At 37.9% G+C, this 26,285-nt stretch overlaps 2 protein-coding genes across 3 annotated transcripts in view; one reads left to right on the forward strand and one right to left on the reverse strand.

Annotated features, from left to right (window-relative positions):
* CAMKMT (calmodulin-lysine N-methyltransferase) overlaps nt 1-23 on the reverse strand; it is a 397,593-nt gene extending 397,570 nt beyond the window's left edge. Inside the window, 1 exon segment of the mRNA XM_039232377.1 lies at nt 1-23. Within this exon segment, the coding sequence (XP_039088308.1) occupies nt 1-23 (23 nt within the window).
* Nucleotides 24-397: 374 nt separating this feature from the next.
* Nucleotides 398-26,285, forward strand: part of PREPL (prolyl endopeptidase like) — a 60,536-nt gene continuing 34,648 nt past the window's right edge. The window contains exons 1-6 of one of the 2 annotated variants that reach the window (XM_039232408.1): nt 398-513; nt 1,798-2,319; nt 16,404-16,526; nt 18,474-18,540; nt 19,079-19,285; nt 22,905-23,040. In XM_039232408.1, coding sequence (XP_039088339.1) covers nt 2,101-2,319; nt 16,404-16,526; nt 18,474-18,540; nt 19,079-19,285; nt 22,905-23,040 — 752 coding nt within the window. In that variant the 5' untranslated portion in view covers nt 398-513; nt 1,798-2,100. The remainder of the gene's footprint in view (nt 514-1,797; nt 2,320-16,403; nt 16,527-18,473; nt 18,541-19,078; nt 19,286-22,904; nt 23,041-26,285) is intronic. The other variant, XM_039232409.1, reaches the window with a different exon arrangement.

Consider the following 26,285-nt stretch of genomic DNA (forward strand, 5'->3'; position numbering starts at 1 on the left):
CGCGCCCTCCCCGAATTCCGCATTTCCGGTATTCGCGTCTCCTTGGCAACCGGGGCAGCGCAGCCGGCGTCATTGCACCATTTTGCCGGCGGCCATCTTTAGTGAGGGCAGACCAAAAGGCATGAGAACGGTGGCAAAATTAGTGGGACGCTGGCTCCTCTTTTCCGCCTGTCCCCTGCCTCATCTAGAGCCCAGAAGACTAGCAAAGAACCAAAAGGCTTAGAACTTTGAGGCTTAAAAAAAAAACAGGAAACGGAGAAGGCATTCGTGACCACAATAAAAATGGCGAAATCTGCTTAGTGCTGCTGTTTGACTGGGGTTACGTAGACCGGCGTGCTGCAAACCAGCTCTGGGCGGCTCTGGATTGGCTGTCGTTCTGCGGGCTGCGGAACGCAGACTTCGGCTGGACGCGACTGCGGTGTCGCCTGTGCTCCTTCCTGAAAGGTTCTGGTTCTCAGACTTGCCGTCCTTCGTTTCGGTGTGCAGATCCCGGCCGACTGACCTTCAACTTGCGTACGTACAGAAGACATAGTGGGTTGTGGGAGGGGTTCCCTCCTTCCTTCACTCACCCAGCCGCCCCTCAGTCCCCTGGTCTTCGCTTTTTGCTTGGCGTCCCTTCTCCGCGTGGCACATACTGCCACCACCCCTGACCTTCTCTCATTCACGCCGTCTCATCCCTGGGGTGGAGAGATGCGCAGGGAAAACGAGTAGGTCGTCCCGGAACACTCCTTCGTCTCCCCCACCTCATCCCTAGCTTTGCATATTGTCTTATCCGTGCGGATGAAAGATGGATGAACTGAGGCTTCTGGCATGGATGTAATCACTTAGGGCCTTATAGTCCCGTTATGGGACCTTGGTGGGCGGAATGGTGGGGGTGGTTAGTGTTGGCTGCAGATCTCTTGTTCCCACTCGCCCGTTATTTTGCTGCGACACAGAGAGAGATTACGGGGGGAGGAGGCGTCGTAGCGGATCAGATCTGTAGTAAATCTGACGCAGCAGTGTACCTTTGATACCGAGGGGCGTTTTGTGGAAGACTGCCATGATGACATTCAACAGTGTGCAAGAAACTTAGATTTTTCATGTAACGATAGGTGCCAGCGTCTGTTGAGTGCACACTACGTGCCAGGCACTGTACTAAGATCGTACCATAAATTGTATAATTTTATTCTTAACGACTCCATAAGGTGTCATCATCTCAGTTTTGCAGATGAAGAAACTGAGGCACACGTGGTGAGTGCAGGAGGACCTGAACCCAGGTGTCTCTTAACTACTTAAGAGCCTTTGATGGTTTAATAAGAACCATCGATTCAACAGAAACCAGAGGTGGCGTCACATTATATTCGTCCATCCTGAAGTGATGTGCTTTGTTTTAACTAAAGGGCTAAACACCTTTTAAAGGTGAAGTCCAGTCATTGTTACGTCCAACATTTGGAGCCGAAGCAGATCGAACTTTTTGCTTGACTCCAAGCCACTTGCTAAAACCTCCCAGAGCCACAGTTTGGTCACCTGTGAGACGAACATTACAACGGCTACTCTTATCAGGTCCTTATGAAATTTAAATTCGACAAAGTACATAAAAGTGCCTGGCATGTAGCAAACACTCAACGCTCCTCACCTTTATTAAGTAATTAGGCTTTTTCTAATATACACACCAGAGGTCTGTTCTGAATTATGTAAGAAAGCCATTTTGCCTTTTCACGCCCTCAAGAGTTCTGGAGATGCCCCCATTAAGTCCATGTATTTGTTTGCAAATTTTTATTTTATTTTATTTGTTTTTGTTTTGTTATTGTTTTTTAGTTTGCCTCATGTGTACGAGAATCAGTGCTGCGTAGTTTGAGCCTGATAGAATTGCCTTTACAAATGAGACATTTAAGTCACGCCTGCCGAGAGGTGTCATTTGAATGAAACTTTAACTTATACAAGTTTTCAGGTATTTTTAACCTGAGTTATCAGCTGTCTGCAGTTATTCATAACCTGAGGGGTGGATGGCCCTGAAGGGGTGGGATAAGAACTGCGAATCTTAGATATTCTGAGAACCCACTCCTGTGAAATCTTGTGCTGACAGCCCCAAAGGGAGCGTAAACCGGGGGCTCTGATATCATGCAGCAGAAGAGCAAACTATTTCTCCAGGCTTTGAAGTATAGTATTCCTCGCCTTGGGAAATGCATGCAGAAACAACACTTGAGTCACTGTAACTTCGTTGATCATTATTACAATAGAATAAAATTGAAAAATTATCACCTACCCAAGTGTCTGCAGAATAAACCCACGATATCAGAGTTAGCAAGAAACGTCCCAAGTCGGAGCTTCTCATGTAAGGTATGGACTTTTTAAATTAACCTATTTATAGGTCATTAAGATAAATTTTAGCTTACAAATAAAGAATGGGTAGGATATCACTTACGAATTTTCTCAGTAATTTGTTTGATTTTTAAAATGGTAAGCCTCAGTTGTGTACATAGCTCAATATAAGTGTAAAAGAACAAATCCATTTGTAGAGCTGTAGTGTAATATATAAAGATGTGTACTGATGAAAAATGGTTCACCTTAGGAAATCCTTATGCCTGCCAGTGCATTTCAAAGTATAATTCACCTTCCTGAAATGCCTAGAATACCATAATAGCTTTTAAGTAAATCTAATAATCTACTGATTGCTTTATGAATCCCAAATTTGTAAGCTTCAGTAACTCCGTATAATTGTGTGTTCTTTGTAAACAAACAAAGAAAAAATAAAGACTTGGATTTTTGACCACTTGGGTCCTTCAGGAAGATGCTCTCAGACTATCGTACTTTCGCCAGACCCCCACCTTGAGGACCTGATAGCCCTTGTAGGGAGAGTCTCCCCACATTCTAATTTGCCTGGGACAGTCCCAATCTACACCTCTTGTCCCTGTGTAATTATTAGTAGTGTCCCCTTTTCCCTCAAAAGTGCCCCGGTTATGGTGGTAAGTTTTGTGGACATCCTACTTATTTGGGATGAAGGTACTTATGCTGCTGCTACTTTGACATACCTCCCCTGCCATATACTTGTTATGTTCCTTAAATTACATGTGGGGGTGATACTCTTGCAGTAACTTAACATTTTAGTATCTTAAGTTCTGGTTTAAATTGCCTTGTTGCATACTTATTTCTTTTCGATCTGTTTTGGCTACTTCGTTTTTTACTGTGGTAAAATGTGTAGGACATAAAATTTGCCGTTTTAACCACTTTTAAGTGTATAATTCAGTGGCATTAATTACACTCATGGTGTTGGACAGGGGTCACCACTATTTCCAAAACCCTGTCATCACCCAAAAGAAATGTACCCTTAAAACTGTAACTCCCCACTGCCTCCTTTTCCAAGCCTCTGGTCACCTTTAATCTACTTTCTGTCTCTGGGAATTTGCCTATTTTAGATAAGTCATGTTAAGTGTTACAGAATATATTGGGATTTCATCCTCTTCATGGCTGAATAATGTTCCATTGTGTATTTATATACCATATTATCCATCCATCTATCAATAGACACTTGAGTGGCTTCTCTTTTTAGAAGTGATTTTTTTTCATCTTTTACTCAATTTACTCAATTACTTAATGTTTGCTCTTCTTAATTCATGCTTGTGGGTTCTTGTGTGTGTTTTGGTATTTTGTCTGTTTTTTGTTTGGTTTTGCTTTTAATTTTTTTTTCTGTAGTTCCTAGACTTTTTACTCTTTACATCTTAGTCTTTCGAATTTTTTTATAGTGTCTTGGCTTAGTTTAGCATGTTGCATCTTTCTTTACTCAGAAATTCTTTATGCCTTTTATTTCATTATTTTGTGTCTGTGTGTGCAGCTTTATTCTACTTAAGAAAGATAAACTTTTCAACTTTACCTGGTGGAAAAATGTTGGGCCTAGACAACATCTTATTTTACATTTTGTTTAGAACACTTTGTCATCTAGTACTCTTGAGGCTTAGTTTATAAATAGTAGGCAGGAATTACCGCCGAAGTGACAGCTGAGATGAGCTCACACCCTGAACAGGAGGTTGACTATTTTTTCCCTCCATCTGTCCCCAAGGCAACTTTTCAATTCTCTTTCATAGATTCCTGTCACCTAGAAACTTTAACCTGACTCGGGGACTCCAAGAAAAGTCGTTCTTCTAGTAACTCTTCAACTGAAAAACTGGTCCTGCTTTCGCATGTCCTACATCAGCCATTTCTTCTCTGAGAAGTGGGGAGGTCTGAAAGCTGCTCTCTGTCTTGTGTGATCACTGGGCCCTGGGGAAGCTGTGCGGAGACCTACAAACAAGAATGCCCATTTTCTTCTTTCAGCACGCTTCCCCTCGGTTCCAACTGCGTTCACTCCTCCAGGGGCAATAAAGTCAAAAAGAGTTGTTGGTGCCTGTAGGCAAATTACAATATGTATCCCCTTAAGGTAAAGACCTATTTAAGTTAACTGAAGAAGAAGAGGGGCAGCAGATGCAGTAGAAACCCCAGGGGTCTGTCCGTGACTGGTGTGTCAGTGAACTAGTCAGGATTCTCATCTTCCCGACTGGAAAAAGAAAGGGAGTTTCAAGGTAGGAGTCTCTAAAAGTCCTCCAGTGCTGTAGTTTCATGATTCTGTACCTCTTCCTTGTTAACCTTAGCAACAAATTATCCCCTGTACATTTGAGAGTCTTTAGTACCAACCCTCTTCTGCAGGATAGCTGTGTATCAAGAAGTCCCTGGGAGCTTTTCAGAAATACAGATTCCTGGATCTTACCCCGCAGCTGCTGGAGCAAAACCTCTGTGGCTGAGGTCTTATTCTCCTCCTCCTCTTCCTCCCCCACCCCTTTTTTTTAAGCTTCTCAGGTAATTCTGAAATTCACAGCCTGCCACTGACAGCAGACTTGCATTTAGGATCTAGAGATGCTTGGTTACCAAGTGTTACTGGTCTAAACTTAATTGAATTCATTCATTTCTGAAGTTCTCACTGGCAAGTACCTGAGCTTTTTTTTTTTTTTTTTTTTTTTAATTTTTGAGAGTGCACAAGTGGGGGAAGAAAAGAGGGGGAGGGACAGAGGATCTGAAGTGGGTTCTGCTCTGGGAGCAGAGAGCCTGATGTGGGGCTTGAGCACACAAACCATGAGATCATGACCTCAGCCAAAGTTGAACCCTCAACTAACTGAACCACCCAGTTGCCCTTAGCTTTCCATTCACCATCACCAGAAGGCAGGGTGAGCTTACTCCATTTTACATCTCCACCAGCTAGTAATAGAAAAAGAGTAGCATCAGACCAGATACCACGTATCTTTATCTTCTACAGCATTCTGCCCTGCCTACAAAATTAAGTCCTTTGATCATGCAGAGTTGAACAAGATACAAGAAGAAAACCAAATAAGAGAAGGGAACATACTGAATCCTTTGGCTAAACATGTTGGCTATTCCTACAATACAGATTATAGCAGGTCCTGCAGTAGTTCTAAGATCAATTAATTTGGCAGATGGGTATCTCCCTCACTAGCACCCCTGGCCGGTGACTTGTAGGCATTACCGACGGGTTTGAAACATCGTCAGGAAAGAAGCAGAAAGGGAATATTTGAAAGCAAAACTCAGGAAAGCAAGAAAAGTGAACGGTGTAGTCTCACCATTGTTTTGTAGCAGCTCAGAGTGAGATTGCCTGTACAGCTTCATATTTTCTCCATAGTCCATTCCTTATGCCGCTGTAGTATGGCTCCTATTCCTCCTTTAAAATCTCAGTCAGTGTCACTAGTGATGGAGCATAATTCAGCCCTTCTGTTTCCTCCTCTTACAGGCTGTCTCAGTAAATTTGATACACTTGACCATCCCTTCTTTTTTTTAAATGTTTTTAATGTTTTTTTTATTTGTTTCTGAGAGAAAGAGAGACCGTGTGAGTGGGGGAGGGTCAGAGAGAGAGGGAAGTACAGAATCCAAAACAGGTTCCAGGCTCTGAGCTAGCTGTCAGCACGTGGGGCATGAACCCACGAACCTTGAGATCATGACCTGAGCCCAAGTTAGACGCTTAACCGACTGTGCCACTCAAGCACCCCTTGACCATCCCTTCTTGAAAGACTCTTCTGTGTTTGGCTCTTGACTCCATGTTTTCCTGGTTTTCTTCCTACCTTACAAACCTAACTTCAGTCTCCTTTTCTAACTTTTCTTTCAGATGACCTCTACATTTTGGAGTCTCTCAGGGCTTAGTCCTGCCCCTTTTTTCTCTCTCTAATTTCTTCTTAAGCAATCTTATCCATGCCTGTGGATTTAAGTACTGTAGCAATTATTCATCCCAGACTCCTCTCTGCTACACAGTATTTCGAGGCCCACCTAACACTTGCCAGTTGAACAGCTTGCAACAAGCTTTCCACAGTTGAACTTCCCCAACTCAATTCTACTTCTTCTCATTGCTGTATACTTAGTGGTTCATAACTGCAAACACAGGAAAACATTTTTTATTCCTCCCGTCCCTGTACCTGCCGTCAAGTCAAGTAATACCCCAAACTAACTTCATGATATTTAATGTATCTCAATAGCACTGTTATTAGGCTGTTATTTCCTTAATTATTTTAGCTTAATCAGCTTCACTTATTCCAAGGAATACATTTAGTAAATGACCAACTTGATGTGCCAGTTATATTCTTTTTAATAAAATGTTCCCATATCCCAAATCCTGTATACCATCATGATGACATGCTTTCAGAAACACTACACTAACCTCCAAAATATATATTGCATCTGTCTCTTTTTTTCTGTCTGTACCATTACCCGTTTAGTCATCTTTCACCTGGACTACTAGAAAAGCCACCTAAACAGGCTCCTTATTTGCCCTCTTCTTCCCTTCCAACCCATTTTCCATACAACTGGAAAAATGATCTTAAAATATAAATTAAATGATGTCCTTCCCCAACTTAAAATCCTCCCAGAATTTCTTACTACATAAAGACAAAATGCACTTTTCTAATCATGTCCCCCGAGGCCCTGTAGCACCTAGCCCTGTCCTGTTTCATGCCACTTTGCTCCCCATCCACCTTGGTAAAGCCACAGTGATCATCTCCCAAATCAAAGAATCCAGCTCTTTCTCATCCATTTAGGGCCTGTACATGCTATTCTCTTTAGGCCATTTACTTCTCTACGTCTAGTTTCTTGTCCTATTTCAGCTCTTGATTAAATGGTACTTCCTAAGAAAGTACATTTCTGATTATGGTGACCAAAGAAACTCTTCCTCACTTTGTTATTTTCTACCTTAGCCTTGTTTTCTTCCTGCCACTTGACTATAATTATTTTTTTATTCGTCATTTTCCAATGAAAATGTCTTCAGTTAGGAAAATATTTTGTCTTCCTAACTGACCTGTAAAATTCATGAGGCGACTTGGGTAGCTCAGTCAGTTAAGCCTTATTTTAGCTCAGGTCGTGATCTCATGGTCATGAGATTGAGCCCTGCATCTGCACCCAGCATGGATCCTGCTTGGATTCTCTCTGTCCCTCCCTGGCTTGCACGTGCATGCTTGCTCACTCTCAAATAAATAAACTTTAAAAAGTAAATAAAATGTAACATTCATGGGGGATGAGGGGAGGGGCCCATTCCTGCCTTGTTCAACATCGTTTCCCGTTGTCTGAAACATTGCATGACATAGTAATATTGTTAAATGAATGCCTCTCTCCATAAATATGGGCCTACATCAGTTTTATAGAATGCCATTCTGTTGATTGCAATATAATTATTGACCCCAAGTCCTAAAAGGATCGAGCTACACAAAAAAAGAAATGACTCAGTTGTAGTTAAGGTTCTGCCAGACAGAGGGAGCAGCATGTGTAAAAGCTTCAAATCTAGAGAGGGTGTCAATGCAAGTAATGTAGCCAAAATGGTCAAAAACGAACCAAAAGAAGTAAACAGGGGACAGAACATGTACAGGCAATTTTGTAAATCTAAGTTTGAACTACATCCTAAAAGTAATAGAAAGCCATTGAAAATCAGGTGCAGTCAGATTAGCATTTTAGAAGAATCGCTCTGACAGAACTGCAGAAAGAAAATTGACTGGAGTTAAGAGGCCTTGTCAGGAACTCAGACACATGCAGATGAGAGTCTAAACCAAGGCCATAGCCATGAAAATGGAGAGAAGTAGATTTGAGGGAAGATTAAAGAGCTAGAATCACTCGAGCTTCATCATTATAGGGTGATTACATTTTATTGGGGACATCTTCATGGAGGAATAGAGAATATAGGTTAATAATCCCTCTTCTGTTTGGATCCTAAAATTCAAAAGCCTCTTACAAAAGTTGTTTTAACTCCATCCCCATCCCCCGAAACTGACATAAAGCTATTATAGTTTTTATCCCAGTTAATAGATGATTTGCTCCAAAATCATCTGTGTTTCATTAGAAGATAGTGTCCCCCCCACTTACTGTGATAGGCACCATGTTAACTTTGCAAAATGATTAAATTCCAAAGCACATCTAGGCATCATTATGTTTCAGATGGACTTATGTCATAGTCACAAGTATACTCTGTTACTTAGATCTTAAGGGTGAAGACAGAGAAGGAATAAATATAATTTACTGCCAAAGCGGAGATTCCTCTAGACAGTTGGGTATCTGAGTCTGGAATTGGGGAAGAGTTATCCATACATAGGTACTGAATTTAGGCCATAAAAACCATACTTATCTGTACTATTATTATGTCATTTTGAACTTCCTTATTAGACTGTGACATCCATTTGGACAAGAATTTTATAATGTACGTCTTTATATGTCCAGCACAGAGCATAATGATATCCTCATAGTGGATAAGCAGTAAATGTTTCTGGAATAAATTAAGAGGTGGATGAATAAATTTTTTATTTTCATGTAACCATAAATTTTACTACTGGAAGAAAGACCCCAGAAATCATCCAGTGTGAGCTCATTCTATGATCTGTTTTAAATTCATTTTTATATATGGTGTGAGGGGTAGGGGTCTGCCTTCATTCTTTTGCTTGTAGATAGATATCCACTTATCCCTGCACCATTTGATGAAAAGACTATTCTTTTTCCATTGAATTATGTTCACACCCTTTGTCAGAATCAATTGACCATAAATGTAAAGGTCTGAAACTCTCAGTTCTAGCCTGTTGATCTGTATGTCTATTGTGATGCCAATACCACACACTCTTGATTGTGAGAACCTTGTAGTAAGTTTTGAAATCAGGAAGTGTGTGAGTTCTTTCTTTACAGATGGAAAAACTGGAACCACAGAGCCATAGGTTAAGTCAAAAACATTAGCAGTCAGAACTAGACATCAGGTAACCTGATTCCCAATACCTTTTTTTTTAATACCTTTTATTATAAATTACTACAAATATTTACAGAGCCACAATACCATAACAAATACGTACTCACTACTCAAATGTGACTTTTTTCTTTTTTTTTAATTAATTTTTTTTTATTTACTTTTGAGAGTCAGAGAGAGACCGCGTGAGCAGGGGAGGGTCAGAGAGAGAGAGAGACACACACACAGAATCCGAAGACAGGCTCTAGGCTCTGAGCTAGCTGTCAGCACAGAGCCTGATGTGGGGCTCAAACCCATGAACCGTGAGATCATGACCTGAGCTGAAGTTGGATGCTTAATCGACTGAGCCACCCAGGCGCACTTCAAATGTGACTTTTCTTAACTAGGAAAAATAACATACATTTGAAGACTCCTGTGTACCTCCCAGATCACATTTCCCAACCTCCCCAGTGGTGATCATTGTCCTTAATCTATCTTTCCATGTGTGTTTTTGTATGAATTGACATATATAGTGTTTTGCATGTTTTAAAACTTTATATACTTAAAATTGTATAACTTGCTTTTTTGTACAACTTCCGATTTTGAGATTCTACATTAATATGTATATTGCTGGTTCACTTCCTACAACTACTATGTAGTACCCATTGTGTGATATACCACAATTAGTCCATTTCCTTTGGACAAGCATATAGATTATATCCAATTTCCAGACTTACAGAGCAAGTCTGCAAAGCACAATCTTATGTGTATCTCCTTATTCATATTCATATTCCATATTCATATCCATATTCTTATCCATATTCATATGTGCTAGACTGTCTCTAGAATCTTATAACTAAAATTAGAATTCCTGATTATAGGGAGGGCACCTGAGTGGATTAGTTGGTTAGCGTCCGACTCTTGGTTTTGGCTCCGGTCATGAGCTCATGGTTTCGTGAATTCAAGCCCCATGTTGGGCTCTGCACTGCAAGTGCAGAGCCTACTTGGAATCCTCTCTCTCCCCCTCTCTCTCTGTCTCTTCCCTAGTCACACTGTCTCTGTCACTCTCAAAATAAGTAAACTTAAAAATAAAAGAATTCATGATTATATTCATTTGCTAATGTTTATCAAATTAATAAAACTATCTTACAGACAAACTAAGAATATGAGAGTTCTATCTGTATCTCAAATAACACTTGATATTATCAGACCTTTTTTTTTGTCTTCCAACAGATAAATATGTCAGTATGTCAAGTGTGTCATTAATATTCAATGTCCTGATTAGTGATGAAGTTGAGCATTTTTTTCTGTGTTCATCAACCCGTTTGGTTTTGTCTTCTTGAATTGCACATTCATATCCTTTAACCATTTTTCCTATTGAGTTTTCTTTTTCTTACTGATTCACAAGAGGTGTTTACATGTCCTTCGTCTTTTGTGTGCTGTAGATATCTTTTCTGTATTTGTGCTGTGTGTTTTCACTTTATGATGTCTTGTTTAAATGAGTTTTCTAATTTTTATGTTTTATGCTTTGTTTCATTTTACTCAGCAATTATTTGTTGAACCCCAACTCTGCACCATTCTAGCAATTAGGTATATAGCAGTGAGCAAAGGAAACAAAAATCCCTGCCTTCATGAAGTTTACCATTCTAGTTGAGAGAAGAGAGAAGAATGTAGTATATGAATAAAATATAAAGTATGTCAAAGACAGTAGGTACAGTGCAACATAAATGGGGAAAGAATGAATAGGTCACATTGAGATAGGGAGGGTGGTTATTTAATAGGAGGGTCAGGGAAGGCCCAACCCAGAAGGTACCATTTGAGAAATAGCTTGAAGGAGGTATTTGAGCATAGGGCATAGCAAGTTCCAAGAAACAGAGTTGGGAGCAAGCCAGTCATGTTCAAGCAATATCAAAGAGGCCAGGATGGCTCAGAGCAAGTGGGTGTGGGAGGAATATAGTAGTAGATAGGGTCAGCAAGGTAGTGGAACAAATCCTGTAGGACCTTATAGACCATTGCAGGGATTTTCCCTTTTCTTCTTGAGTGAGATGGAAACCTGTTGGAGGGCTTCGAGTAAAGAAATGATATGATTGAACTTTAGGCTCATGCCAGCTCTTTTGTTGAAAACAGCTTTATGGAAGACAGGAGCAGAAGCAGAGAGCATTTACGCTTTTGCAGTAATCCAAAGGAGAGAGGATAACAGTACCACCAGAGTAGTGCCAGAACAAGACTACGAAGTGGTCAGATTCTAGATGTATCTTGAAAGTTGAATCGAAAGGATTTGCAGATCACTTGGTTGCATCAAGAGAAAAAGAGGAGACTATGGTTTTAAGCTTGATTAACTGGAAGGACAGAATTGTCATTTATCAGGATGGGAGTCATTGGAGAACAAGACTTTTGTGGGAGAGAGGATACATGGGGCGACTGGAGGTTTGGGTTTGGATGTCTTTGACATACCTATTAGTCATCCAAAGTAGAAATGTTGAATAGTCAGTTGGCTATAGAACTTTTCTATATCCATCTATTTTCCCAGCTTATGCAGGGGAAAAGTTCAGGCTAGAGATGTAATTTGGGAGTCCTCAGCATATAAATAGCATTGAAGGTCATAAGGCTGGATGAGATCATCAAGGGAATTCTTGCAGACTATAGATGAGGAAATGGTCCAGGATACGCTGATGTTAAGAAGCCAGGGAGCAGGAACCCACTAAAGAGACTGAGAAGGGCCAGTGAAATAGGACAACAATGAGAATGAGGTGGCCTGGAAGTCAGGAGAAGAAAAGTGTTTTCAGGAGGAGGAAGTGATCAACTGTGTCATGATGCTTATAGGTTAAGTAACATGAATACCTAGAATAACCTTTGTATTTTGCAGTGTTGTGGCCATCAGTGATCGTAACAAGAGGGTCAGTGGAATGAGTAGGGCAAGAAAAGGGAGGAAAGGAATTGGAAGTAGGGGGCATAGGGAACTATTACTTCCCTTCATTTAACAATCGCTTTTGAACAACCAGATAGCAAATATAACTAGATATTTTAAGTATAATTAAGGCTATTGAGAAGTGTTTCACAGATGCTAAATAAGATGCGAGCTAATACAAATACACTTGAGGTATGTTACTTACAGATTTTGTATGGTCCAGTGTAAAACAACAGAGACTGTTTATCAAGTCTAAGAAGTCCCTAATTTCTCTAAATTCTCCATTCCTAATTAAGGTTTTATCATTTTTTAAAGTGCCTTGATGATTTTCCATTTTTTCTGCATTAATTGAAATGGCCCTAAGATTTATCTCCTTTATTTGTGTTAGATTACGTTAATAGATTTTTTAACATTGAACCATCCTTTAATTCTTAAGATATATTCTACTTGGTCACAGAGGATTTTATTATTACTGTTACTATTTTTTGTTTTGTACTTTATAAAAATACACTGATTCATTATATATTTGGGTTTTTTAGTCTATATTATACGATAAATTGACTTTTAATTGTCTTTCATTGTCATTGTCCAGTTTTGGTGTCAAGGTTATATTTCCCTGATAAGTAGTTTTAGATAGTTGACATTGTTTTCTTAGTTAGCATATGAGAAGATCATCAGTTCCTTGAAGATTTAAGAAAGCAACCTTTGACAGCATCTGGATTTGGTATCTCTTTTAAGAAGAGGACACTTAATTACTAGTTTAATTTCTTTGATAGTTATTGGCTTATAGAGCTCTTCCTTTTTTTTATTCTATTTTGGTAATTCATTTATTTTCTGGAAAATTATTTATTTTATCTATGTTTTCGAATGTATAGCCACAAAGAACTTTATTGTGACTTTTTAAAATCTGTATTACATCTGTAGTTATAGCACCTTTTTAATTTCTAATAGTCTTTTGAAAAGAACTGACTTTTTATTGATCTTCTCTAGTTTCTTTACCAACTTCATTGAAACCACTTTATTTTGTTTCTTCTACTTCCTGAAGGTTTACTCTCTGTCTGGTTAAGTTGAAATGCTTCATACTGCATTTCACAGGACCTATAATGTCCTACTATTATGATGCTAAGCTTGATAATTTTGGTTCAAGTAATAATTGCTAGTTCTCTGTATGTAAAGGGGCCTTATTCCCTTTGTAGTTACTAAGTAATCAGTAGGGTAGTACTTCAGTACTGTTACCCAATATCATTTCACTTAATATGTTTAACAACTATTGATGATCTTTACCCTGATCAGTTGTTTCACTGGAGTTGCTAATGATTTTCTTATTTCTGTAATTTTACATTTATCAGCTGATATTATTCTGTAAAGCAGAGTTTTCTTTTTAGTTGAATTCTCTTTTCTTGCTTTAATTTGGTGTGTTTGGAGAGGTTTCCTGTTTGTTTTGGCTTGTTTTCAACTTACTATGAATTTTTATATTTTTCAGGGGGAATATCAGTTTTAACCATTATTCTTTTTGATACTCATATTGTCCCAAATGTAGGAACCTGTAACAGACGGGCTCCATTAATGCATCTCCATTAATCTTTGGGCATGTCCTTGCTTAAAAACAAGCCTTCTTTTTACTCTCTTCCCCTAGACTTGGAATTAGCCATTTATTAATGGTACCATTTTGACTAAAAGCTGTCCAGTAGTTTTCTACTGTGTGATTTTTTCGGTCGTTAGAATTCAGCATCCTTTGCCATAATGAAGTTCACATATTCCATTCTCCTGTTTCATAAGTTTCATTATTAAACTGGTTTTATGGTAGGCCACCTGGAAGGTGAAAAAGAGTGCCTTTTCCAACTAACGGAGTCTTTGTTGATACTGTACATGTAACCTTAAAATTTTAAGTTAAAGCTATTCTCACCTCAGCTCCATTAGGTAGTATAGGCCCTTCAAACGAGTAGACTATTAACATATTAGGATACTTGGCTATATATAATGGGTTTAGCTTGTGACCTAATGATAATGCTAAGTGGCATTGAAATGAAAGCTTAAAACACTTATCGGGTATTGTTGAGACAGAACTAAAACCAAAAACAGCTTGGAATACTTTAGGAATATTATATAAAATCTCAGTTTTTTCTGGGAGTAATTCCTTTTGAGGAATTATTTACAAAGCTTTGAATTTTACTTCCAAGTTAAGGCATTTAAAAATCCTATTGCTTTCAGGGTTATTTTGGTTCAGATAAGCTTGGTTTATTTGGATTTTTGACACAGAAAAAGGTTAATCAAGAATAAAATAAATTTGGGGGCGCCTGGGTGGCTTAGTCGGTTAAGCGTCTGACTTTCGCTTAGGCCATGATCTTGCGGTTCGTGGGTTCGAGTCCCACGTCGGGCTCTGTGCTGACTGCCAGCTCAGAGCCTGGAGCCTGTTTCAGAGTCTGTAACTCCCTCTTTCTCTGACCCTCCCCTGCTCATGCGGTCTCTCTCTCTTTCTCTCTCCTAGAAATTAAAAAAAAAAAAAAGAATAAAATAAATTTGACCAAGAGAACAGGTATTATTCCCAGTTCTGTTGCCTTTAGCCCTGTGTTGGCCATGGCTCTATAAGAATGGGTATTAAGAAGAAAAAGAATGGTTATTTAAAAGGAGCAGGGCCCAGCTCCCTGATGCAGAATGTGCTAAAAACTGCAAGATAGAAAGAGCTACTGGCCATAGCTATCCTAACTCTACTTCATGGCCACTCTACTTCAATAGTTCCGATAAAATTACAGAACAAATAAGCAATATACCTGGAAATGAAAAAACAGTTCCAATAGCTAAGTTATAGTTTCAAGATAGATTTCTAATGATCTTCTGATTTTTGTTTTGAGTGACAGTAGGAAATTATTAATACAAGTAATTCACCTCACTACTCTAAAGATCAACTCTAGATTTTGTGTAAACGCTAAAAAAATAAATGAAAAATAAACCTAAGAGTCTCCAGTATTTGGATGTCAAATAATTACTAAAGCATATTAAATATACAATATTAAATATACAATTGAAGTAGAGAACAAATGACTTAGACGAATGAAGTAGAGAACGAATGAATCCAGATCATAGAGCTTCTCAAAAAGTCCAAAGGAAAAACTCTGAAAATGATCATTTTTCCAGCAATTTGTTTTCGTGATATATCCGTTTTATTCTTGTGTTTGAGATTATAAACTTTTTGTGATATAAACTGTATTTATAGCTTACATTCTCTACAGTGTTGGTAAAGTATCATGGACGCGCTTGTGCAATAAATATTTACCAGCTGTTAGTGGTCCTTCCCAAAGGCTTAGGGCCCTTCTGGCACAAATACTGTACAGGTGTCATCTTTGGCAGAAAGCTGACATTGATGATCTTGACTAGAATTCTTTTGCTTAACCAAAGCAAGCCTGTGGAGGTTTGAATTAGTGAACCTTTTTTATGTGATAACTGAAGTCCCTGCCATATCCAAATTTTAATAATTCATATGGCACTTATATGCTCACCAGAGGTCACCTAAAGCTCTTAGCTTCCAATATATACTTCCAATAAGACACTGAATGCTTCTTTAGCTATAATCTGTATCTCTGCTCATGTTTATTAATTTTCCATTATTTTTCTTATTTTTCCTTTTATATAGTGAACATATTTTTTCCTTAAATTTAAAGAGAAGCTCTGTTTTATAAAGTATTAATTAACCTTTTGATCTGATAAACAGTTCTATTTGAGGTTTCCTTATCCCCACAAGAGAAGAAAATTGCGGCTAATAAAGATATAAACTAAGACACATTTCTTATACTACTTGCTGTGAATAAAATAATAGCGAACATTTATTAATAAAGATAATGTCTTCCTCTCCCTTTGAAATGCCTTTCCTTTTAGGAAGTATTTTAGTACTTTATAAAACTCAGTAAACATTTTTTCTACCTCTTACATCTGACTATTAAATATGTAAACATCCTTTCTTTTACTGCTTAAGTTTGTATAAACCTTTCTTACAGTATTTCTGAACATTCTCCAGTGCTTCTTTGTGCTTCTGCATCTTAAGGACTTAATACGTGTAAGTTAATAGTATAGCCATGAGGTGTCCACCTTATTTTATTTGTTTACATCTTTAAATGAAAAAGAGGGGATCATTTCTTGAGCTTAAGAAACATCATTGAATACGATGAAATACATATTTCATAGGTATAGACCTAACATTGTAGTACTTTCATGTAAAGGAAATAAGGATGATCTCTAAAAAGCAAAGGTTTTTTTCTCTAGTTTGAAATATTATGATCATACCAATAAAACCTTTTTCAGGATTTTCTGCCTATTAAACAAGAAAGCGAAAAATCACTTTCAGAAAACATGGATGCATTTGAAAAAGTGAGAACAAAATTAGAAACACAGCCACAGGAAGAATATGAAATCATCAATGCAGAGGTAGGATATCTTTTATTTTTTTCATCTGATATTACCAGTCAAGATGCAAATGAAGTACTTTGTTTTTTGTTTGTTTTTTTTATTTTTTTTTTAAACATTTAGTGTATTTTTTGAGAGACAGAGTGCAAATGGGGGAGGAACAGAGAGAGAGGGAGACACAATCTGAAGCAGGCTCCAGGCTCTGAGCTGTTAGCACAGAGCCCAACACAGGGCTCAAACTCACGACCTGTGAGATCATGACCTGGACCAATATCAGACACTTAACCGACTAAGCCCCCTGGCGGCACCCCACAAATGAAGTACTTTGTGATTTTAGACATAATCTCACATTAAAATTAGACTGCTTTTTACCTTTAAAATATGCTGAGAAACTTAAACAACAAAAAATAATCAGAGTGATTTTTAAAATGAACAATAAAGGTCAAAATAAATTTCCAGACTATTGTGTTAATTCTTTTTTGGAAACAACATGTTCTGTTTTAAAATGTTGTAAATAATTCCATGGAGAGGGGCACCTGGGTGGCTCAGCTGAGCTAAGCATCTGACATTGACTCTTGATTTTGGCTCAGGTCATGACCTCACAATTCTTGAGTTTAAGCTCCACATCAGTGCAGAGCCTGCTTGGGGTTCTGTCTCTCTCCCTCTCTCTCTGCGGCCCCCCCCCCCCCCCCCCCCCCCCCGTGCATGCATGTGTGCTTGCTCTCTTTCTCTCTCTCTCTGTCTTAAAATAAATAAACTTTGAATTAAAGGAATAATAATAATTTCATGGAAAAACTCATATGAAACCATCATACTTTTATTATTTGAAAAGTACCTGATTGCCCTATCTACACTTTTTTAATAAAAGCAAATTCACTTTAAAGAGTATAACACCACAAAAGCCAAGTATTTGACCTTTTTATGGTTACTATAGTCATCGATAGTCAGTTGAAACAGATTGAATGTGCATATTGCACATTTCTCAGTAAGACTGGAAAATAGAACCACAACGTATAAATGAAAATCACATTCATGGTAGAGTGGAAATAGCAGTAGGTTAAAAATCAGGAATCCAGATTCAAAATATGCCATTTACTAGCATGTGACAAATGTGTCTTAGGCTACCTGAAATCTTATCAATCAGTGAATTGCATTTAATAGGTAGGTATTAGACAAGAGTACTGTTTATATATTGAGTAATATTCATCCTCTCAGTCTCAGATCGTATATATCTGTCAACCTGGAAGACGCTTTGTGTGAAATCCAATGGAAACGATGGACAGTTGGTAGTGACTGCATACTTAGAGGAAAAGAATCTCAGCAAGTTTATTGACTGGATTTTCAGAGTAGTCTGAACCCTCATTTCTACATCTGCCTCATTTTGGATTACCTTAAAGCTGCCATTCAATCTCTGTTACCAGAATCCCACCATAGGGATGTCAGAGACTCCCAAATATACCTAAAGTGGTTTATGCAGTCATAAGGACCAACATAAATTCTGTTATGCATTCTCTTTGTCGCTTCCTACATTTATGTTAGAAACTCCTCTGGTGATTGTGAATGTGTGAGAACCATATCTTGAAAAGTGATCCATTTTGTGTTATGGGTTCATTCATAGACTTCAGTAGGTCTACTAAAGATTTTATGTCTTCATTTTATTTTTTTAATGTTTTTATGTCTTTTATTTTATTTTGAGAGACAATGAGTGGGGGAGGGGCAGAGAGAGAGGGAGACACAGAATCTGAAGCAGGCTCCCGGCTCTGAGCTGTCAGCATAGAGTCTTACGCAGGGCTCAAACCCATGAACCGTGAGATCATGACCTGAGCTGAAGTCGGACGCTGAACCGACTGAGCCACCCAGGCGCCCCCTTCATTTCTTCATTTTAAATGGTCAGACCATTAAACAGTTAATTTAACTGAATTGTATTTAAATAATTATTAAATAAATCATTTGTTTCTTTTTTCTCAGGTGAAGCATGGTGGTTTTGTTTATTACCAAGAAGGTTGCTGCTTGGTTCGTTCCAAAGATGAAGAAGGTACACTGCAGGTTTTCCTTTTTTTTTTTTTTTTTTAACATAGTCTGATTTTTCATATTTCCCATATTTCATAGGAAATTTGGTATTAGTTTCTCAAAGGCATAGAAAATATTTTGTGGATTATTTCTGCATTTAAAAAAAGGTGACTAGTTCGTATCTTTGTTTACTTAAGTTCTAGTTAACAGCTACACTCAAAAGCTTTGGTAGGGAGAATGGAGGTGGGAACCAGTGTTTTTTGTAATATCTCCTGTATTACATTATGTTAAGTAATAACCCTCTAGGTTCTATATAATCTATAAATAGTAGAATGTATCTGTCAAATAGTATCACATAGACTGATGCATGGAATGACACTGAATAGCATAGGACAATAATAAAAAGCAAATGTCCCTTTCTATGCCAATCAAGCTGTTGTGAGTGCTGAAGGAGGCTGGTTTGTGTCTCATAGAAGGGGACTGCTCATTAAAACACTGAAATACTAAAGATTTTTTTCAGTATATCTTGTGGAGTTAACACTTTCGTACTTGTCTTTATGCAGCGGATAATGATAATTATGAAGTTTTATTCAATTTGGAGGAACTTAAATTAGACCAGCCCTTCATTGATTGTATCAGAGTTGCGCCTGATGAAAAATATGTAGCTGCCAAGATAAGAACTGAAGATTCTGAAGCATCTACCTGTATCGTGGTGAAGCTAAGTGATCAGCCTGTAATGGAAGCCTCTTTTCCAAATGTGTCCAGCTTTGGTAAGCCCCCAGACAAAACAGTCTTCCTGTTGTGGCAACTGTAAGAGAATTGTCAGCACTTCTAAAACATTTTTACTTGTCCATGTGAGTGAACGAGAAGGTGAATGCCTAATCCTTTTATCCACGTGGACCCAAAGCTTCCTGTGTGTCTCTTATTCAGGAGACCTTCTCTTCCTTAATTATATATCCAAATTCATGTTCATCTGTTTTAAAGTGTTACAGCCAGAATCTAAGATGTACGGTTCAGATATATCAGTAATTCTTTGCAAATTTATTACCTCAGATACATTTTTGCATATAAGTTGTATCTTAATATGTTGCTCAACTTGAATTTTAGATACCCTTTTTTAATTTCACATTATCTTGTCAAGCTACTAGAGCAAATTGCCCAAGGTCACTACCAACAAAATCTGGAAGATGTTGAGCTAACAAATTCAACAATAGAATTTGTGTTTTTACTAGTAGAACCAACTTTAAATTTTATCTTTTAGTGAGGCACCTGGTGGCTCAGTCGGTTAAGTGTACAACTTCAGCTCCAGTCATGATCTCACATTCTGAATTTGAGCCCTGTGTCAGGCTCTGTGTTGAGAGCACCTGGATCCTGTTTTAGATTCTTTGTCTTCTCTCTGTTCCTCCCCCATTCATGCTCTGTCTGTATGTCTCTTCCTCCCACCCCCACCCTCTCTGTCTCTCTCTCTGTCTCTCTCTCTCAAAAATAAGTAAACATTAAATTGTTTAAAAATTTTTAACTTTATCTTTTATCATTGGGTGATACATATGTTCATAGTTTATCTTCCTTTTTCACTTTCTGCTTTAATATTTCTCAGTGGATTCTGCATCTTTTTTCTCCCAATCTCTCAGGTTTTGTAAGGTTTCCAATGTCTTCAGATCTTTTCTGTGTGATGTATGGGCGCGAGTGCAAGTACGGAGCTCCTTACTTCCTGGAGACTAGTGTCCTTGATAAAGCCAAATGATGTTCTTCCCCAAGAAGGAGGCAAGTTCTATGAAACAGACCGAGCCACTGTATCTTTATGTAAACAGGGAGTTTTTAAGTTGAAGAATGATAGACATTCTTTGGCTTTAAACATTAATGTTCTGATAGAAGACAAGCACTTGCTGCTTTTTAAAAAATTTTTCATATGTATCTATCACAGGCATATTCCCATGCTGAGGAAGTATTTTCGGCATCTGTTACTTCTCTGAAAATGCTCCTCAAAGACAAAAGAACAGACCTCTGATTTTATTTCTGAACTTAAGGCATCCTGGGATTTAAGAAATTTTTCTTGATTAAAATAGTTTGAATATAAAGGGCCATACAATTTAATTAAGTGCCAGTTGATGGATGGCAATTTCCCTACAGTCTTATCTCCCCTTTCCTGGTCATATATTTTTGTTATGAATTCCTTTACTCTTTCCTGATTAACCAACAAAAATGCATGACTAAATTGTTTAAGCTTAATTCTTGGCTTTATTTGTGTTTTATATTCTATTTTGTTGGCAAGATATTTTAATGTCTTTCCTCCTGCTAGCAGAATTTATGGCAGAAAATTGCTTTAGCTTTAACAAAGAGACCTGGCAGGGCAGGAATTTTAAGCTGATCACTTGGTTTCTGAAATTTTGCAGAAATAAACAAGATGATTGGTTTGAAATGTAATTCATAGTCAATGAATTTAAAAAAGTACTTGAGCTGCTGATTACAGCTAGTTCAAATAGACCCCCTAAAATGTAATTTACTTTTGGAATGACTCCAAATGGATTCTTTCTGCTTAAATTTGCAAAATTTCCCAATGCTGTGTCAATATTTCAAATAGTATTTAAAAAGTTTATTAGTAGCATTGATCTGACTTTAATCATCTGCCCTGAATGTTGGTGGTATCTTGAATTTTATGAGCGCAATATACATGAATCAAAAGGAGACACTGGTTTGGATAAATGCATAGCCCTGATTTTTCCCCATGCGCTTTCACTACTGCCCTTTTTCTCCTAATGTTTTCCTTTTTGAAAATTTGTATTATGGATAATTTCAAATGTACAGACACAAGAAAAGAGAGCAACACAGTAAAGTTCTAACTATGTAATACTCAGCTTCAAGCATCATGAGCTGTGCCAATCTTGTCTCCTTCATCTCCTATCTACTTTCTCCTTTCCCTATGCTGATTTTTTTTGAAGCAAATTCCAGATGTGCAAGTCATTTCATGTGTAAATATTTCAGCATGATCTCTAAATTACAATTCCTTTAAAAAAATAACTTTAATGCCACTATCAGATCTAAAAAAAAATCGAGATTGCTTCCTTCATCAAATATCCAACTCAAATTCCCTGTTTTATTTCATAGATTTTATAGTCTGTGTGTTCAAATCAGGATATTAATGAGGTCCATATATTGTGATTGCTCAATATGTCACTTAAATTCCTTTTGAGTATGGGTTTCTTATTCTTTTTTTTTTTCCTTTTAATACATTTGTTGGAGAAACTGGTCATTTATTCCTCTAAACTGTCCTACAATATAGATTTTGCGGGTTGTATTCCTATGTTTTTACTGAGCATCTTGCTTTGTCTCTTGTATTTGTTGAATAATCTGGTCATCACATGATCTGTCCCTGCCTGACTATTCAATCTTATCTCACACAGCCTCGCTGTACGCTACTCATCCCAGAATTTGCCCACCTCTACACAGAGTGGTCTGACTGTTCAGCTCAAATGCTGTTTTTCTTAGGAAAGCCTTATCTGACTAAGGCAAGAACCCATCATATGCTTTTCTAGCACTTTCTTCTTCATAGCAATTATCTTTATAACATAGTTGTATGTGTATTATTTAAAATATGTTAAAAAAAAAAANTTTTTCTCCCAATCTCTCAGGTTTTGTAAGGTTTCCAATGTCTTCAGATCTTTTCTGTGTGATGTATGGGCGCGAGTGCAAGTACGGAGCTCCTTACTTCTCCGCCATCTTGCCCTCGAGCTCCTTTTTCACTTTCTGCTTTAATATTTCCCATTGTTCAATAACTAAATGCTATTGCAGCAAATTGAAACTATAATCTAATTGATTCTGATATTTACAGTTTTGCACATTTTAACCTCTTTAAATCAAGATGCATGTTATACAGTGATGTCTTACAGTCACTGTCAGCCAGGTGGCAGTCATGGTGTAATCGTGTGAAAACTTCCATTGACAGGTTCCGGTAAGAGCAAGAAAACTCTAGCATTAAGTGTATTAAATGAGATATTCTTTGGCTTGAAGACAGACGGTAAAGAGTTAGGCATGAGAGAAAGTGATCCAATATTTCTTCAGACTTAAAGTTAGAGGTTGTAGATGTAAATATAATTCATCCCACGTAAGCTGTGACTCTGAGAATACTAAACATTCAACTCTTATTCAGAAACCTGGGACTGAGAACTACTCTAAACCTTGGAATTGATGTGCAATATGGTATTTTCTGGAAAGCTCTCACTTAGATATAACATTAGTGAGCCACGGTCAAGCCTTTGTTCAGCTTACATTTCCAGGGATGAACTTGGGCATCTCTTTTTGGGGGGCACTCAGAAACTGAATGCATTGTGTCCTGCTTTTCAACTTAAAGTAATATGTAATATATATAAATCTTTAATTATTTTCTTTCAGAATGGGTAAAGGACGAAGAAGAGGAAGATGTTTTATTCTACACCTTCCAGAGGAACCTTCGCTGTCATGATGTGTATCGAGCAACTTTTGGTGATAACAAACGTAATGAACGTTTTTACACAGAAAAGGACCCAAGGTACTAGAACAATGCAGTTAAATTTTGTCCTCCAGGGTTTATCTCCACTTACCTAAACATATCTTGCCTGACATAAGATGTTGATTTCAGCTGGAACCAGGTATAATAGGTTTAAGATAAGCATAATCATTCTTATTAGTTGTTTGGATTCACAGTTGGAATCTGGTTATATTCAAACTCTAGAATGAACACAAAAACACCAGTGGACTGCAAATGCCAAGTTGCTCACATTCTCTGGGGACTGTGACACGTGAGGAGTATTGTTAATGAAGTCTCTAACAGGGTCGTCATACTACATTTCTAAATCTCCCATAAACCGTAGAATATGATTCTGTATGTAAACTAGAATGCCATGGTGTCAATTGCACAGAATTTACTACATTTTATATAGATTATCTCCCATTTAAATTCTTTTACTTTGAGCCACTCTGTCCACTGGTGTTTAAATTTTACTCTCTGCAGTATTTTGGTAATTCCTCCTTAAAACTAATTTTCTCTACTTCTTATAATCTAGGACTCATGCCTCTTGGGCATTACACTCAGCAAGCTTGGTAGGAAATGATAGTAAGTTTATCTGGCAAAATACCATGACTCTTACCCAGATACACTTTTCCAAATGACTTACTAGAAACTAATTTTTCTGTGACGCCAGGGTCCTATCACCTTATATGTCAATTAACAGTACAGTTTGGACAGTGTCTGAACAGGGAAAAAAAAAAAAGATTTAACACCAAACTTATGTCAGTGAAATTGCTACTCATAACAAGAAAATTAACCCATTGTTTCATGAAATGTCAGAACTGACAGGGATGTAATGAAAATCTTATACAGCCCCCAGTTCATATTGAGAATTTGAGATCTGGAGAAATTCCAGTATTCCAGTTCATAGAACTAACTTTCTTGGCCTAGTAATGCTGTCCTTGCCTTTTTTTTTTTACGATGATGGTTGTTTTAAGGAGAAATTATTAGAACTTTTATTTATATATTTATTCATATGATTCCGCTGTTTCTTTTCTAGTTTAGTTTAGTTAGAGAGCATGAGCAGGGGAAGGGCCGAGAGAGGAAGAGAATCCCAAGCAGTCTCCGCATTTTCAGTACAGGCCCCCACGTGGGGCTTAATATCACGAACTGTGAGATCATGACCTGAGCTGAAATCAAGAGTCAGATGCTTAATCAACTGAGCCACCCAACTGCCCCTGTGATTTTATGTGTCATTTGTAAAGGATATCTTTTGGGGAGATGACAGTTTAAGGTAGGAATTTATTGTATCAATAACTTGTAATTACAAACTATTTGCCATCTCCTGAATAAAGCTCAAAATTAGCACTGTGAGCTATACCCTGGAATGAGATACTTTCTTGCCATGTATCGTTACCATCCCAGCTTCTGAGATTAAGCAGAAACTATTTAGCTTGTAGCATGCTTTTCTGCCCCATAAGGAACTCACCAATTATGATTAAGCTAATTTGACATTCAGAACCCTGATCTATAACACAAACTAGTTTGTAGATTCTTAACATTTGGGGATTTATAATCCCCAAATCCAGAGGGGAAGACCAAAGGGAGAATACCTGAAGAGTAACGGAGTAAAGGCCTTCAAAGAACTCCTAAAACACAGAGCTGCTTTTTCACTGTTTGCTTTGATCCTCAGGTCTCAGTTTTCTGTTCTCATAAGTGAAGTTATATAATATGGTGTGTATAAATACATACACACCATAGTATGTATTTACCTGCCCCAGTTGGCCCAGTTTTGGGGATCTGATTTTTTTTTTAATGTTTTTTAATTGTCTGTTTATTTTTGAGACAGAGCATGAGCAGGGAGGGGCAGAGAGAGAGGGCAACACAATCTGAAGCAGGCTCCAGGCACCAGGCTCTGAGCTGTCAGCACAGATCTGGTGTGGAGCTCCAACTCACGAACTGTTAGATCATGACCTGAGCCCAAGTCGGATGCCCAACTGACTGAGCCACCCAGGTGGCCCATGGGTACCTGAATTTTAGAAAAGTACTGTTATAAATATGCGGAAAAAGAACCTTACCAGCCAGGTTCTTCATCTGCTTTGTTTGTGGTGCTTTGGTAAATTTGGTTGTTCAAAGGTAGTTTTCTGTTTTGATGGTAAAGAGCTTCTGAAAGTCATGTTCAAGGAAAATGCTTCTTTACCATTCTTAAAGATGGGTATGTTTTGAATATTCTTTTTCTTTTTTTCTTATTCTTTTTTTTTTTTAATGTTTATTTTTGGTAGTGCGAGCAGGGAAGGGGCAGAGAGGGAGGGAGACACAGAATCCGAAGCAGGCTCCGGGCTCTGAGCTGTCAACACAGAGCCCAATGAGGGGCTTGAACTCACAAACTGTGAGATTGTGACCTGAGCCAAAGTCGGACACTTAACCAACTGAGCCATCCAGGTGCCCCTATTCTTCCATTTTTCAAATATTTCCAGAACCATTTAATTCACACATTCTGGGAAGAGCAGAAATATAGATTCTAAAGGGAAAGATCTGAACCGAATTATGAGACCTGCTTTTCAAGTTACTGGAAAGCAGCACCTCCCTCACCACCACCAAAAACATAACTGGAACAAATGTTATTAACTTATGCAATGTACAGTGTGGTTCTGTCACTAGTAGTCAAAACAGGGCTAAGTTAGAAAAGTCTGGGAGGTCACTGAAACTGGTCTGGCCATTGAAGACTAGAGCTCCAAACCCCAAAGAACCCAGGGAGACCAACTCAAGGTTACCTTGATTCCAGTAAGCTACACCAAACACTTGACACCTTAGAAATTGCAAGTAAAGGGTATTTTAGAGGTATACCTTTAACTTCATTTAGAAACTAGTCTTTGAAAATAGGGACAGTTAAAGATTTACCTGAAATCATACCGTTGATTAGAGGAAAACAGACACCTGTGTCTTCTAGCACTAGACACTGTTCTTCCTTCATAATAGAACCTAAATTCTTGTGGGAGAAATGGAATTAGCCTGGAATGGCCCCTTTTCCTCTATGTGGCAGATGGTTCTAGTTTTTTTTCTCCAGATTGTTTGATCTTGGGCAAGCCATTTCTTGTTCAGTTTTGGTATCCTTCGTAGTTAATACTTTACCTGGGTAATGCTTTAGGATTTGGATGATGACATTGACATATTGATTCTAAAAGTCTTTTTGGGTTTCATTTGTGTTTCATACTTTGGAGTATAACTATTTTTATATAAATTTATGCAAATTAAAAATCCATGCAAATCATTCCAATCAAAATTGC

The sequence above is a fragment of the Hyaena hyaena genome, unplaced genomic scaffold (assembly GCF_003009895.1).
Source record: "Hyaena hyaena isolate Hyena2069 unplaced genomic scaffold, ASM300989v1 scaffold_64, whole genome shotgun sequence".
NCBI lineage: Eukaryota > Metazoa > Chordata > Mammalia > Carnivora > Hyaenidae > Hyaena > Hyaena hyaena.